The sequence below is a fragment of the Vombatus ursinus genome, unplaced genomic scaffold, assembly GCF_900497805.2.
Source record: "Vombatus ursinus unplaced genomic scaffold, bare-nosed wombat genome assembly UNPS02011353.1, whole genome shotgun sequence".
Taxonomy (NCBI): domain Eukaryota; kingdom Metazoa; phylum Chordata; class Mammalia; order Diprotodontia; family Vombatidae; genus Vombatus; species Vombatus ursinus.
The window spans coordinates 1,938,603-1,954,860 of NW_020951131.1; the positions used below are offsets into that span (position 1 = coordinate 1,938,603).

Sequence of the window (16,258 nt, forward strand, 5' to 3'; positions counted from 1 at the left end):
GACAGGAAAAGTCACTTGCCTCAGGCTACACAACTGCCAGGAGCTCACAATAAATCATTTCTCTCCATGGAGTGTGTGGACATGTGTGTGACCCCACACCCTGGGTCCTTTGTGACTTGTCATCTCTACCCAGATCCCTCCCTTTTGTCCAAAGGATCTCTTACCATGTGCACATGTTGTGCACACCTGTACAGGTGCTGGAGTTTTTTTCACTCTTCTTTATCCTTTTGCCTTCCTCTCATTGGAGAAAATATTGGGCAACAAAGGCCAGGAAAGTAATGATTACATTTCTAGAGATGAATTTGTTAGCTTTGCCAATCAAGGCATCAGCCTCGGAATTAGATTCAGGTTAAAAATAGCATTTTGAGTTTGTATCTGAAATTCAGTAAAGGACTAGGCTTTGGGATCCAAAGATTTTGAAGGGGGCAGCTAGGTGGCACAGTGGATAGAGCACTGGCCCTGGAGTCAGGAGGACCTGAGTTCAAATCCGACCTCAGACCAAACACGTGACACTTACTAGCTGTGTGACCCTGGGCAAGTCACTTAACCCCAGCTGCCATAAAAACAAAACCAGATTTTGAAGCATTGCCAGCCAGTCAGTCAACAAGCATCCATGAAGATCCTACTATGTGCCGAGCACTGTGTGAAGAACTGAGGATACAAAGAAAGGCAAAAACAGCCCCTGCTTTGAAGGATTTCACAAGCTAATGAGGAAGAGAAGATAAAAACAACTATGTACAAGCAAGATATGAACCAGATAGATTGGAAATAACCAAGAGAGAGAAGGCAGCCTATTGATAATGCCATTTAGATGGCTGGACCAAGAGCTGGAAGGTGCCCTACAGGGTATCTAGTCCAACCACTTCACATTTCAGTTGAGGAAACTGAGGCACAGAGCAGGGATGTGACTCACTCAAGACCCTCTAGCCCATAAGCTGCAGAACCCGTATTCCAGCCCAGTGTGTTCTATCATGTGCTTTCTTCCACCCTGCACCATCTTTCCCTCCTGGTTACCATGTAAAGGAGCGGTTGCCTAATCAGACCTTTTAAAAACTGTTTTTATTTTTACTTTCAAATGTCTTATATGATTTTTTGGGAGGAATGGAGTTAGGAGGAGACAGACTTTCTCTTTGTATCTTCTGAGCACCTACTAATTGCTGGTAGGAGAAGAATACCCAGGAGCATTTTTGGTAGGAGGGAGGAGCCAGCCCAAGGTTAAACATTTTGGAGACTTCAGGGACCACTGATCTTGTAGAGTTGAGTATTTCCTCTAAAGATGCAAGTTCCAGCCCATCCATGCTCTCCTATCCCAAACAACTCTGGTCCATTGCTCTCAATAAATGTACCACTGGGGGTCCACCCAATGTGCTGGGAGGCCTTCCTCTAGCTAGGGATGCCAGAAGCAATTAGTTATTAGGCTCTCTGTGCACGTTAAGCCCTGTTGCTTCTGATGTTATTATTGCATTGACTTTCTTTGTAGGCTCCATCTTTGAAAAGTGTGCACTTCGGCTAAGTAGAAAACCAGAAATGGGTTCTAAGTTTGACTTGGCCACTGTCCTGCTCTTTGTCCTTGGGCAAATGGCTTCCTGAATGTAGACATCAGCTTCTCGGGTGACCACATCAGGGATTAGACTGAAAGAGCTATTAACCATTAAAGTACCTTCTAGCTCCAGCCCCTTGATCCTAGGCTCTCAAAGCTCCATTCTAGCCCTAAACTATCACATGGACATCGAGTTTGCTACCTTCGTTGGGTCACTGCATTTACTGGGGTGATGGAGGTGACTATGTCCCCAGTGCTGAAAGCCAATGCCAAAAACCCATTGGCAAAAGCCCATTACTAAAAACACACATATTCTTTTAAAAGTGGGGCTTTGCTAACCATCCATTTTTAAAACACACCAACTTGACACCTGCCATAGTCTCTTGGAGGTGCAGTGGTGACTCAGTTGTCTGTTTAATGCTAATATTGCAGGTCGTCTCATTAGCCACAGGTATCTTAGGGGAACTGGGGACCACCAGGCTGAGATCGGCCCGCTTACTTCCCTCTCTCTCTCCAGTCGTTGCCAAAGGAACTTAATGTGAAAGTCCTTTGCACTTTTCCAGGGGGATGTGTTGAAATGGCTCTGCAGTATTTCACCAGCAATGCTGGCAGCAAGCCCTCTCCCGTAACACCTTCACTCCCGTTTTTCTCCTTCCAGCTGAAGCCCGCGGGGACGGCCTGCAGAGCCTCCAGTAACTCCTGCGACCTGCCTGAATTCTGCACCGGTGCCAACCCTCACTGCCCAGCCAATGTGTATCTGCATGACGGTCACCAGTGCCACCGTGTGGACGGCTACTGTTACAATGGCATCTGCCAGACCCACGAGCAGCAGTGCATCACCCTCTGGGGACCAGGTAGGGGGTCCACAGGGGGTCATAGCCCGGAGGAGTGGGCACGGGAAAGAGGGGATTCTGGGGCTGCCTCCTAGCAGAGTGTCCCTGCAGATGCTCACATTAAATATGGATTGTGAAGGGGGAGAGAGCTGGGGCTACCAATGATCCATCCCCTCCGTGGAAGGGAAAAGACCCTCCCTGGGACAGCTGTCCCCAAGTTGAACTGGCCACATGGGCAGGTGGGACCCCCTCCCCAAAGCCTGGATGGCCATGGCTCCAAACACATAGAAAACCTTCATGGTTAGCTACAATGAGGCTCAATTCCTCCATTTGCTAGGGTTCTCTCTCCCTATTAGAGAGTGAACCCCTCGAGGGCAGAAAGCGGCTTGTTTGTTGTTAGTATTCTCAGCCCTTAGCCTAGAGTTTTATGGGGAAGTAGGGGAGGCCCGTTGGTGGTGTAGTGGATAGAGCTCCAGGCCTGGAGACAGGAAGATTCATCTTCATGGGTTCAAATCCAGCCTCAGACACTTACGAGCTGTGTGACTCTGGCCAAGTCACTTGACCCTGTTGGCCTCAGTTTCCCCACCTGTAAAATTATCTGGAGAAGGAAATGGCAAACCATTCCAGTGTCTCTGCCAAGGAAACCCCAAATTGGATTCACAAAGAGTGAGACATGACTGTATAACAACATGCCAAGCCCTCATTTAGGGTTAGAGATTGAGAAGACAAAGATAAAAGGAAAAACAATCCTTGCCTGACAGTCCCCTTCTATTTGCTCTGTATTTACTCTCCTGTAGTAGAATGTAAGCTCCCTGAGGACAGAGGCTCAGCTTTCTTCCAAATGAGTTTGCGTTTTATTTTGTGTTTTCTTCGATTAGAATGGAAGCTGCTTGGAGGCGGTAACTGTTTTATTTTTGTGTTCCTATACCCAGTGCCCAGGATAACGCCTGGCACATAGTAGGTGCTTAAAAAATGCTTTTTTTCAATCGGTTTGAAATGGTCATCAGCTACTGATGTCCTACTGGAGGAAAAGGCCTGAACAGAGACCAACGAATGCAGAATTAGTTTGAGTTGTTGCTGAGTGGGTCGGTGACTTCACCAGGGTGAGGAGCTTCCAGGGCCCAAGGTCCTTTGCCAGGGCAGGTCTGCACCTTCTCCACAGCTTCGGGTCTCAGCCTGAGACGCTGAGCAGTTCAGTGACTTGGCCAGGGTCACACATCCGGGGCATGGCAAAGGCGCTACTGGACCCCAGCACTCCTGATCCTAAAGACGCGCTGCCTCTGACAAATTCATGCTCAGTAAAAACACAAAGGAACGCACAGGGATTTCCAGAAAGCTAGCCTGCTAACTCTTGGGAGAAGCTTCCTGTGGAAGGTGGTGCCTGAACTGTATTTGGAAGGACGCCCAGGGCCTCCAGGGCCAGCATGAGGAAGACGGGCATTCTAAATCATGGGGACTCCTTGTGCAAGGCGCGGGGGCAGGAGATGTGGTTTCATACACAAGAAACAGTTGTGACGTTAAACATCAAGGCCACGAGGGCCTTGCCTCTTAGGCTTACCCCATCAGAAAACCAAGTCATCTCTGTCTCTAGCCAGATCCCAGAACTTCTGAGTTAAACCTTAACCTAATTTATTTCTCAAGATTGTCAACTCCACCCTATCTCATAACCCCTTTCCCCTGGTTCATTTGCCTGATGTGGCAGATTTGTTTCTCCAGTGATCCCTCCCTGCTGAGGCTCAGCTTTTGGCTGCCCCTCCACCCCAAGTGGGTGGGTCCGAGGCCCTGGCCAGTCGGCTAACTCTCGGTGGCGATGGTCCTGGGCTCAGAGCAGCAGGAGGAGACCGAGGCAAAAGCGAATGGGTGAGGGCTGGCGGGGGGCGGGGAGGTTAAAGAGTGAGAGTGGTGATCCAGGCATCACTTTGGGTTTAAAATATCCTATTTAAAATGACAGAAGAGAAGGAAATGGAGACATACTTTTCTTGGGACTGCCCTCGAAGTCACTTTGTTAAGCTCTTTTAAATAGTGGCATCAAACTTGAGGTTACCTTTGTGAGAAGAAAGAACTGGGAAGAAGGAGAATGAGGAGGAGGAGGCAGGGAGGAGGAGGGGGAGGAGGAGGAGGGGGAGGAGGAAACATGGCCTCACAGAGAGAGGGTCAGCCTTGAAGTCAAGAAGACTCAGGGGCAAGTTGCGCCTCTAAAACATCCTAGCTTGTGACACTGAGCAAGACTCTGGCCCTCAGTTTTCTCATCTCTAAAATGGTCATAGTAATACCTGGAAGTTATTATTTTATTCCTCTCAGTGTTGTTCTTAAGTTCAAATAAGAGTTTTGCAAACCTTAAAGCAAGAGAGATAGATAGGTAGCAAGATAGAAAGATAGAGGGACGGATGCGTTGGAGATAATAGAAAGATGTGTTATAGACACGTAGATAGATAGATATTAAAAGCTGACAGAAAGATAGATGTGCTAGAGATAGAAAAATAGAAAGATAGAGAGACAGCAAAATAGACAGATAGATATAGATGGATGGATGGATGGGTGGATGGATAGATGGATGGATGGATGGACGGATGGATGGATGGATGGGTGGGTGGATGGACGGATGGATGGATGGGTGGATGGATGGGTGGATGGATGGATGGACGGATGGATGGGTGGATGGATGGGTGGATGGATGGATTGATGGATGGGTAGGTGGGTGGATGGATGGATGGATGTACAGACAGATAACATTACAGGCCTTTTTAAATATCAAAGTCAAATACACATGATCCAAATCCCCTTGGTTACGGTCCCTGCCTAATTTTGCTCAGGAGCAGAGCCCCAGCCTCCATGCTGACTCCCAAGGATGCTGAGATGGATGATGCTGCCAGAGCTCCCTTCCCAGATGCCAATTTTTTTTATCAGCTCCTCTGATCACCAAGGATGAAATGTGCTCACTAATGCAGAACTTGATTTTAATGGGCTGCTGTCTTTGCTGAATGTGTGGGGTGGGCCATCCTCCCAGGTGACTCAGCAGCCTTTTCACTGGCCTTGCCATGCTCAGTGCCATGAAGGCCATCCCACCCAACTCCTCCCAATCTGCCTGGCAGGGTCTTCATTCTGTTTTGTTCTAAATAAAGCAGAGTTCTCCTCTTGAATGATCATGGGGTTGTCAGTGGATGGTTTTTCATCCAATGAGAAGTTATTCACGCTCAACTCTCAGTTGTCCCCTTGACCGGATTCAATTCAAGGAGAGTCAGTAGAGTAAGTGGCCAGGGCAGCATTGTTATATCCATTTCCTGAGGAAGTAACTTCCCTGGAAGAACTGAATGGCAAAAATCAGGGTCCCATAACCTGGGCTGCTACTCTGACTCATCTCCTCACCCACAAATTCTGCCGTTACTGAGGATGCCTTTTCCTGGAAATTGGAAATCACTGGGGCAGTGTGTGTGTGTGTGTGTGTGTGTGTGTGTGTGTGTGTGTGTGTGTTGACTCTGAGATCTGGCTTTTGGTACTTTATGCAAAGCAGGATTCTTCCCTGGCAACAAAACCCCAAGGCCCAGCCATACTTAGGGCTTGTCCACATGCAGGGCATCTTACAGCATGATCCCAGCCCTGGTGAATAAAGACCTAGGTTTGAGTTGAGAGAGTCTCACCTGGCCACTCATCCATTCAACAAGCATTCATTAAGCACCTGCTGTGTGCTAAGCACAGAGAGATGCCTTTAACCTGGAGGTGAGATTGCAGAAGCACGTGACAGGCCTGTCACGGAGAGTTGGGTCTATCCCAACAAGTCTGCTCTGGGCTCCTATTTATGTTTTCTCAGGATTCTCCCATTCTTCAGTGTTACCGTGGCAATTGACTCAGCAGCGGAAAAGGCCTTCCGTGTGTCTGCGTTCAGCTTGCTCCTGTGCTTTGCAGGGGTCTTGGCACCTTCCTTCTCCTCCAGTCACTGAAGTCGGCATCTCTGGGTGGCTCTTCCCAGGAGGTGCTGGTTCCTTAAGCCCCAAGGCAGTGAGGATTTTAGGCAGCCTTCGCCCAGTGGAATTAAAAAACCTTGACCAAGACCTTCATCTTGGACTCAGCTCGTGAGTCATATTTTTTCCAAAGCAGTGGACTCCTAATCACAGCCCCCTGAGTTCTTCCGGGCCGTTTCCCCAAACCTTTGCCTCCATCTTCTCTGCCTGCTGACATCACCGCTCCTTCCACACAACCGCATTCTCATTTTTCTTTTCTGCAAGGATTTGGTCCATCTCCTTTCGTTTTCCATTCCTCTTGTTCATCCCAAACACTCACCTGACGGCATCTGGCAAGTCAATATATTTTGCAAAATGTCAAAACTTGCCAAGGTCACAGATCCTGAACTTGTCAGAGACATAGACGTTTCTTAAATGACAACCATTCCCAAGGTGAGAAGACCGAAAGGCATCTTACCTTCCGGGGGGAAAAAACTGTCCCCAAGCTATCCGCAAGTTAGGAGTGACCAAAAGAGAAAGAGGACTGAATTAACCAAAGCAGAGGGGTGAAGGGCTTCAGCTCATAGCACTGGAGGGTCAGGTCAAAGAAATGAGGACAGTGAGCCTGGAAAAGAGGAGACTGGAGGAGGGGAAGGGGAGAGAGAAAGAGGGAGGTCTTCTTCAAGTACTTGAAGGGCTAGCTATGGAGAAGAACCTAGATTCACACTCTATGACCCATGAGGCAGAGCGAGGAGGGATAGAAGGAGGGGTGTGACCCAAAGACAGATGCCAACAATTTAAGCCATCCCAGAGTAGATTGGGCTGCTGCAGGGGGTGCGGGGCTCCCCTCACTGAAAATCTCCAAGTAAGGTCCAAGTGAGCACTTCAAGAGGGATTTCTTTTCGAGAAATCATTTGGACTCAGTAGCCACTGAAGCCCCTTGGGACTCAGAAATTGTATGATTCTTTAGTGGAAACAGTCCAGGGCCTGGCAGCAGCCAGGGTGGATTGGAATCTCAGCTCTGCTAGGGACAAGTAGTGTGAGCTCAGGCAAGGAAAGAGCCTCCCTGGGTCTCAGTGATCCCCAAGGCCCTTCCCTTTGGCCTCGCAATCAGAGGAAATGGGAACTCAGTCTACTCGGCCACCCCAGGCCTTGTTCCCATTTCCTCTCAACGTCAGTGGTATCTACACATGTTGATCGATGACAGGATGTGACTGTGAGACAGTATTACTGGAGACATCCTTACAGGAAGCCTTGTGCTCTGCCAACCCAGCTGGCTGACCCAGCTAGGTCAGCAGTGACAGGGCCACATTGGGTTCCTACCATAGTTATAATTGTCTCTCTTTCGCACAGTCACTTGGGCCGATCTGAGGGCACAGAGGCCTTCTCACCAAAGGCTTTAACACATATTGAATCTTTTGAGGTCTTTGCTGCTCCGCCAGCTACTGGTAGCTCACCACCTCCCCCACCCTCCATTGCCTTGGGTTTATTTTGTACTTATATGGGGGAGGGGGAGATTGATTGATTTACTCAACCATCCCCAGCTAAAGCAAATGATAAGATGCCCCCCAAATCAATCCCATAGACAAAGTGTAGGAAAGTCCTTTGATAAGGACACAAGAATCATGTTAGGATAAGCCGAGGAAACTCAGCCACACCCCAGAGATCCTCTAAAAATGATCAAACTAAATAGAACCACATTCATTTGGGGCAAGCGTGGCATTCCAACACAACACTGAGGAGAAAAAGGTAGGCAGAGAAGGGAAACATGGTGGACAGCCATTGTCTCTACAAGCAGAAGAACCAATATGGAGAAAGGCCCCAAAAAAGGTCAGCTCTTTCCCCAATTTCTCTCTCCACAGACACTGTAATATAATCTGCTATTACAGTATCTAAACATTTCCAGTAAACCAAACTTTACCTAAACTACAGAGAGGCCAAGGGTTAACTAGAGATAGATATAAATGCAAAGTCAGGAAGAGAGTCCAACTTCTGCCTAAATGTTAGGAATTTTCCCAAGTGAGAGCTCAGAGCAATTAATGGTTAATACCTAGCACAGGGGTGGGGAACCTGCGACCTCGAGGCCACATGTGACCCTCTAGGTCTTCAAGTGCAGCTCTTTGACTGAATCCAAACTTCACAGAACAAGGAATCAATCAATCAACAAGTATTGGTTAAGTTCTTCCTGGGTGCTAGACATTGTTCTAGGCACTGAGGGTACAGCTATAAAGATGAAACAATCATTGCTCTCCAGGAGCATCCGTTCAATTGGGAGAGACAAGAAGGTCTTACTAAGTAGAGCTGGCATCCATATGAAGTAGCCTAGTACAGACCCACAATGGGTTTGCTTGGTGGCAATAAAAATGGTGGGGATGGTCCAGGAGGGAGGAGACACACCCGAAGTCCCCTTTTAAAGAGTCTTTGCATAAACAGGACAGTTGAAAATAATTGGGTCATTTAAGCAGATGGCTTATCTTTTAAATCTAGTTTTGTAGCTAGGCTGGCCCATTTTCACCCAAGGCCTGGGTAGCTTAGTAGAGAGCTAAACTAAGAGGCAGGAGGACCTGAATTCAAATGCTACCCAGCTGTGTGACTCTGAGCAAGTCTCTTCACGACTGGGTCTCAGCTTCCTTGTCTGTAAAATGGGATGATAAACACCCACCTGGAAGGGTTTTGTGAGGGTTCAATGAGAAAGTGTGTATAAAGCCTCCGGATCTGGTATTTCCCAATGAGCTGGGTCTGCTTCTCAAACCTTGAGCCTGAGAGGTCGGGTTTCGATTCCTAGGCTACATGCTTAAATATTCATCTTCTCTTCCAAATCCCTTCTCTCCTCCTCCTCTTCCTTGTCCTTCTGCCGCATCCCAATACTTGTTAGTCCCTCCTTATTCTTGAAAACCAGCATCCTTATTGCCAAGCCTGACACTTCTCTCTATATGATTCTATCACAACTGCTGTGTTTTATTAAACCCTGATCAAAAATCCATCTCTTTCCCTCCTTTCTCCCTCTCTGCCCCTCCCCCTTCCCTCTACTCAGCCAGGAACTGCCTCATCCTCCGAGTGCGTGATCCCAAGTGTTTTTTTTAGGCTAAGTAGATTATATAGCTGAGACTGCTGAAAACCCCATCTTTTGGCCCATCTAAGAAAGTCAATGGACTGATTCATTTACAGGAGTTTTTATAAGTACATTATAATTCTCCCTAGAGCAGGGGATGAGGGGAGGGAAGTTTATGTGAACAAGGTCAGCAGAGGGTTAATTACAGGGGCAGAAGGCTGCCATTTTCCATGGCAAAGTGTAATCAATTTGACTTGTCCAGTTCAAGGAGTCTCCAGTCCATTGGAAGACTTCCACATGGCTTTTTGCCACTGTCATCATAAATGAGAAAATGAGGGGGGAAACTCCTGGTTCAGTTTCTCTACTAAAGTGATGATAAATTGGGTTATCTATTGAGAACTAGAAGGGACCTTGGGTGTCATCTAGGCCAACCACCCTATGTGACAGAGGAAAAAACAAGGGAAATGCCCTGTCCAGGCAGCCAAGCTGAAATTAGGAGAGAGAGAGAGAGAGAGAGAGAGAGAGAGAGAGAGAGAGAGAGAGAGAGAGAAAAGGAAGGAAGGAAGGAAGGAAGGAAGGAAAAAAGAACAAAGAACAAAAAATAAAAGAGACAAAAATAAATGAGAAAGGAAAGAGCCAGAGGAAAAGAGAGAACACAAGGGGGAAAAAAGAGAAAGAATACAAGAAAAAGAAAACCAAGGTTTAATTTCCTTCTACAGTAAAAACAACAACAAAAAAAGTCTTCTGATTTTGTTATTAGGAGATCAGTCACCAGAGGAGGCTGTGATTGGGTGAGAGGAGAAAAGCTAAACTCCTCATCTGGGACTCTAAGACAGAAGCAGTTGGTGGAAGACTGTTGCTGGGAGAGAGGGTAGGTGTCAATCTATAGACCTGGGAATCATCTGCACAGAGATGATAATTGAATCCTTGGGAGCTGATGAGATCACTGAGGGAGAGAATATAGAGGGAGAAGAGAAGAGGACTCAGGACAGCCCCCAGGGGAGATGTCCCTGGCTAACATGTCCCCAGGTTGAGGATCCAGCAAAGGAGAATGAGAAGGAATGGCCAGAGGAGAACCAGGAAAGAGCAGCTGCATGAAAACCTAGAGGAGAATGCCCGGGAGGAGAGGAGGCTGAGAAGGGGATGTCACCATGCTGGTAACTAAGAAGTGACCAGTAGGGTGGCAGAGCAGCAGCTGGCCAGGAGCAGGCTCTGGGGCAGTGCAGTGGCAACCTGAGATCCCGTCCACACATGGAGACCTTTTGGGCACTGCCCTGATGGAGATAAATACCCCGTGTCTTGTGGGAACTCATCAGCTAAAACTAACAACACACCAGAAATGTACAACCTCAAAGCCATGGAGCTGTTCATGATCTAAAAATAATCAGAATTAGAATTCACAAAGACTCTGACATCTGGAGAAAAATGGCCCCATGGAAACGGTTCATTTGTAGAGAAAAGCTAAGGTTGCCCCCTTTAGGAACATGCAAGGACAGCCTAGGGAAAGACAGGCCATGAGCAAACACAGAAGAAAAAGACCAGAGATCCACAAGTGGCTACTAGCTGAATGTGGCATCCATGGAGTAACAGTCCTTTCTATGTATAAGACCTAGAAACTTTCTCTTTAGATGTCTTATGGATCAGTCACATCCTCGGTTGGCATATTTTGTTCTCTTTGGTTGAGGAGATTGTCAGATGTCGGAGGGCAGGTCCTACCCCACTCTCCTCGTACAGAGCCTTGTACACCATGGAAGCCTAATGGAGCTTTGTGGAATTGGGCCAATGCACCTTTCAAGGACATGGAAAGGAATGAAAGGATCTGGAAAAGTGACTCAGGAGTGATGGAAGATCTGAACAGCCCATCCTATTGGCTCTGGGAGCCATTCAGGCCCTGGGCTGGCGTGGCTGGCCTGGAGTGTTGGGTACATTCATACAAACACCGACATGGATCCCAACTGGTCTTATCCAAGATCAAGGGACTGAAGCTGGAAGTGACCCTGGAGAGCCTTCAGTCTGACCCTTTTACATTATGGATGAGGAAACTGGAGCCTGAGAGAGGACAAGTTATGGACTGCAGGGCCACAAAGGTGGAGTTTGACCCCAGCTCCTCTGACTCCAGAGTCAATTTCCTCTCCTCTTTTGTTGATGTGATATCACACACATGCACACATATACACATACACATGTGCACATACATACACTCACCCACACACATGTAGGGGTACATGTATGCACACATGTACATGGGCCCACATATACACATGCACACACATACCAGTCCTTCAGAGTTCTTCATGATCATTCTTCCCTCTTACCTAAAAGGAACAGTAAATCAGAGAGGTGTAAAGCTTGCTAACCTCACAGTTCTCACCGTTTTGTTAATTGCCTCTCCCATGAGAAGTCAAGAAGGAAAATAGAATTCTTATCAAATTTCCTCTGCTTTTTTTTGCTAGGAATAAGGATATCACTTTGTTAGTTCAATGTCCTTCTAATGAGTGAGCTTGGTTTAATCTTAGGGAAAGAGTTTGGGAGAGAGTGACAAGGACCCTAAATTGGCCTTTAACCACCACCACTGAGGCAGGCTCCATGATAAGATCAATGCTATTGTTTAGGGATGGCTTATCCAGTTTGTGGACTATCCAAACCCCCACTTGACCTCCCTTCCCTTTGTCATCACCAACAATGGGGAAAGTAGAGTCTGACCCCATAGATATTTCACATTGTTGACCTAATGAAGTCCAGAGGGGCAATGAGGTGACATGGAATGGGCAATGAGCTTGGACTCACAAGGCCTAGGTTCAAATTCTGGCTCTGAGACTTACTAACTACCTGACCTTGTTCAAGTGACTTCCCCTCTCTGCACCACAGCATCCTTATCCACAATCAGCTCCCAGCATCAGAACGTTCCTCCCCGTGGATCAGCTCCCCACCTCAACTGCAGAACTTCTGTCTCTGGTCAGCTGGTCTCAGCTGGGTTCTACTTCCACTGCCTCTTCAGCCCCATGGGCTTCTAAACTCCATTAGCCAGTCAGTTAACTAACATTTATTAAGCACCTATTATATGGCAGGTCCTGTGCTAAGCAGCAGGGATACAGAAAGGCAAAAATTAGTCCTTGTTCTCGATCTCACAGTTGAATGGGTGAGATAACGTGAATGATTAGGACAAACAAGATACATACAGGACAAATCAGGGTGGTCTCAGAGAGAAGGCATTGAGATTAAGGAGGACCAGGAAAGGTTTCTTGCAGAAGGTGGAACTTGGACTAAGACAGAGATGAGGAGGGAAAGAGTTCCAGGAATGTGGAAAAACTAGGACTTGAAGGAAGCCCTGGAAGCCGTGGGAAACAGCTGTAAAAATGTCCATCAGAGATGGCCAACAGGGAACTTTCCCTTGGTCTTCAAACAGTTCTTGGAGCCAGAGTTTCCCAGGGATAAACTTCTCAGTCCTAAATGATGAGGATGAGGATGATGAGGATGAGGATGTTGATGGTGGTGGTGGTGGTGGTGATGATGATGATGGTGGTGATGATGATGATGGTGATGGTGATGATGGTGGTGGTGATGATGATGGTGATGATGGTGGTGATGATGGTGATGGTGGTGATGATAGTAGTTATATGTAAATAAACTTCAGGGAAACAACACACTTATTCAAGGGGTTTCTCCCCTTGCTATTTTGCTAGGTTTCTCACAGAAATGTCTTATTTTTACTCCTTTCAATAAACAAAATGTTTACGTAAGAAAAGAGCTGCATCATTTAATGCCTTCTGCATACAACATGTATGTCCCTGCCTCCAGTCTCTCTCCCTGAATATTGCTGCAGCATGGGTCTAACCATATCTCTTCCCAGCTCAGGAAGCTGACCTGTAGGATAAAGCACCATGTCCTCTCTTTGGTGCTTACAGACCTTCACAGTCCTGGCTGCAGCCAACTTCTCCAGGTTTATTATTCCTCCCCTTCCTCCCACCCCATTCCATAATCCAGTCAGATTGGCTTGTTTGCTATTCCTCACGTGACACTCCACCTCTTATCTCAGCCATCCCTTGTGCCTGGAGTGTCCTCCCTTTACACTTCTACAAATCCCTGGTTTCCTGATCCTTTCAATGACTAGTGCCTCACCCTGATAATTACCTTGTACTTCTTTTGCCTAAATCTTTGTATGTATCTTGCAAAAATATTAGTGCATATACATTGTCTCTGCCTACAGAAAAAAGGGATTTCCATTTTTGTCTGTGCCAGGTGTATTTATAGAAGGGAGAGAAGAGGACATAATTTCATTGATATCAGGGAATTCTCAGTGAGGTTACCCCTTCCCACAGTGCAAATCAGCACCTCCTCTAGGATTCATAGTCTTTGAGAGTTGTCTGGGGCCCTAAGAAGTGAAGGTACTTGTCCAAGGTCACACAGCCAGCACAGAAGTGAGACTGGAACCCAGGGTTTCCTGCCTCAGAGGCCAGCTCTCTATCAACTACTCCAAACTATGCTTCATCAGTGCTGGTCATTTAACTGATCCATAGGCAAATAAGCATCACATAGTAATGGGCAGGGAGTAAACCCCTGGGGGAACTAGGAAAAATCCGTGTAGGAGATGGGGCCTAAGCTCAGTCTTAAAGATACCTATGGATTCCCAAAGACAGAGATGAAGATTGATGAAGTCCAAGGACTTTCCCAGCTTAAAGAAATTCAATCTGTAGCAGGGCTTAGTTATAAATTTTTAAAAATCAATTTTAATTCTGGTGCCTTGGTTTTCCAAGTTTTCTAATTTTAGTGCATACAACGTTAGGCAAAGAAAGGGGCCATTTCCTCAACATCTTTTCAAGATTCCACATTTGGCCAGTAATATTATTGCTTTCTTTTCAGTGAAGGAGATTCTATTAGTCAGGCTTCTGAGTGTGAAATGCTGGTAATTAATTGAAGCTGTAATCCCAGCATTCCTGGGGAAAGATGCACACCCTCGCAGCAACTGGATTGAATCACAGCAAAATTTATTCTCTAAGAATATGGGAACTTTTTGCTGATTTCCTCATGAGGTCTTTAAAAAGTGGAGCTTGGTGAACATGTGATCAGAGATCGCCCTAAAACCCTGCCAGGGCAGATACTCAATTAACTCCTCACCTCCTCTTTCTCTGGCCAGAGAAGGGAACACGCTTACATGGCAGTTTGGGGGGCTCTCTGGCTGCCAAACCACTTTGGGCCTCCATCATCAGCCCTGAGGGGGCAGCTCTTGGGAGCGAGGCCCCGCCGCCTCTGTGGTTCATCCCTCCCTTGTAAAATAAGCTGGGGTTGCAGCCAGCTGAGGTTCCTGGGAACTCAAGGAAATGAGAGTGTTTTATGAGACTTCCCCATGGCCTTCTCTCATCACATCCAAGCATGAGTCATGGTGCACTTCTGGGGTCTTCTCTCCCCAGAATTGAGTAGGGTAGGGCTCGAGGAAGCAAGCCTGCTGGCCAGCATCCTTTGTACCTAGATCAGGTTTGGCAGGAATTCAGCTACACAAGTCCCCAGGGAGTTCACAAGCTATACACACCTGATCCCCAGCCTCTCCCCAGGAGAGGTATGAACCCTTAAGTGCTTTTCACTTAATGGATTTAAGAGATGCTGCAAACCAGTGGAAATCCCAGGGCTCAGCAGGGCCAGTTAGTATTCAGAGAAGGTCCAGATGTAGGACAGGATTTCTCTGTATGCAGAACCTAGCTTGCCTTCACCTAAAAAACCCAAACCAGCTCAAAGGAAATTATTAAAAACATTTGCAGGAGATGAAAGTGCTGATTTGCTTTGGTTTCAGGCGCTAAACCTGCTCCTGGGATCTGCTTTGAGAGAGTCAACTCTGCTGGCGATCCCTATGGAAACTGCGGCAAGGACTCCAAAAGCTCCTTCGCGAAATGTGAAATGCGGTAGGTGATGAGGCGCGGGGCTTCAGGTGAGGGGCTCCAGCCCTTCTGGAGAGATCACGGCTGTCCTCAATGGGTTGTCCTTTCTGACGGCTCTTTGTGGTCCTGTCTCCCCTTTCCCAGAGATGCTAAATGTGGGAAAATCCAATGCCAAGGAGGAGCCAGTCGACCGGTCATTGGTACCAATGCCGTTTCCATAGAAACCAACATCCCCCTGCAGGAAGGAGGCAAGATCCTGTGCCGTGGTACCCATGTGTACCTGGGAGATGACCTGCCAGACCCTGGGCTCGTGCTGGCTGGCACGAAATGTGAAGACGGCAAAGTAAGACTCGCTTCCAGGAGAAAGGAGATGATAATTAGCACCATGACTTATTTTGTCGAGGGGTTAATAATGAAAGACAGAATGAGAGGCAGCAGAGTGGAATGGCAAGAACACTGGGCTTAAAACTGAAAGATTTGTATTTGAGGCTTTATCCTATCTGTCCCTATGTGATCCTAGGGAAGTCGTGTGGTCTGCTGGGCCTCAGCTGCTTCACCCAAAGAATGGGTGGACTAATCACTGTCCTATTCACATCACAGCATCATTGTAAGGCTCAGATCAGGGTGTGCTTCAGAAATTATCAAGTCTACTTGCTAGCCCACCATTTATGGCTAGTCTGCCATCAAAGACAGCCCACCATCTTGATTCAAAAAATCCTACAATAATTAGATTGTTTTCCCAAGAAAGATTTACTCATTTTGGAATTAAGACCCTCACCTCCTACACACCTCTCCCCAACACACACACACACACACACACACACACACACACACACACACACACACCAGTAAGCAGAAGTCTAAAAATAGTTGATTCAAAAACATCCATTTACTTACAATGCCTTTTTCTGAACCCGGCTCTTCAGGAAGGGGATGCCATTCAGTTCTTAGAAAAGGAGCAAAGTGGCCCCCGAAGTATGAACTTCTGCTGGTTTCTGATATCTCTCAGTCTTGGAGAAATCTGC

The 16,258-nt window shown here is 47.1% G+C and overlaps 1 protein-coding gene across 3 annotated transcripts in view; it reads left to right on the top strand.

Moving 5' to 3' along the window:
• The window catches only part of ADAM12 (ADAM metallopeptidase domain 12), a 374,850-nt gene that overhangs the window by 310,488 nt on the left and 48,104 nt on the right, over positions 1–16,258 (top strand). For all 3 annotated transcript variants that reach the window (XR_003568576.1, XM_027855904.1, XM_027855905.1), the window contains exons 14-16: positions 2,199–2,394; positions 15,149–15,257; positions 15,378–15,576. Coding sequence is in view for 2 of the 3 variants with exons in the window: in XM_027855904.1 (XP_027711705.1) it covers positions 2,199–2,394; positions 15,149–15,257; positions 15,378–15,576 (504 nt within the window). In the remaining variant the exon portion in view is untranslated. The remainder of the gene's footprint in view (positions 1–2,198; positions 2,395–15,148; positions 15,258–15,377; positions 15,577–16,258) is intronic.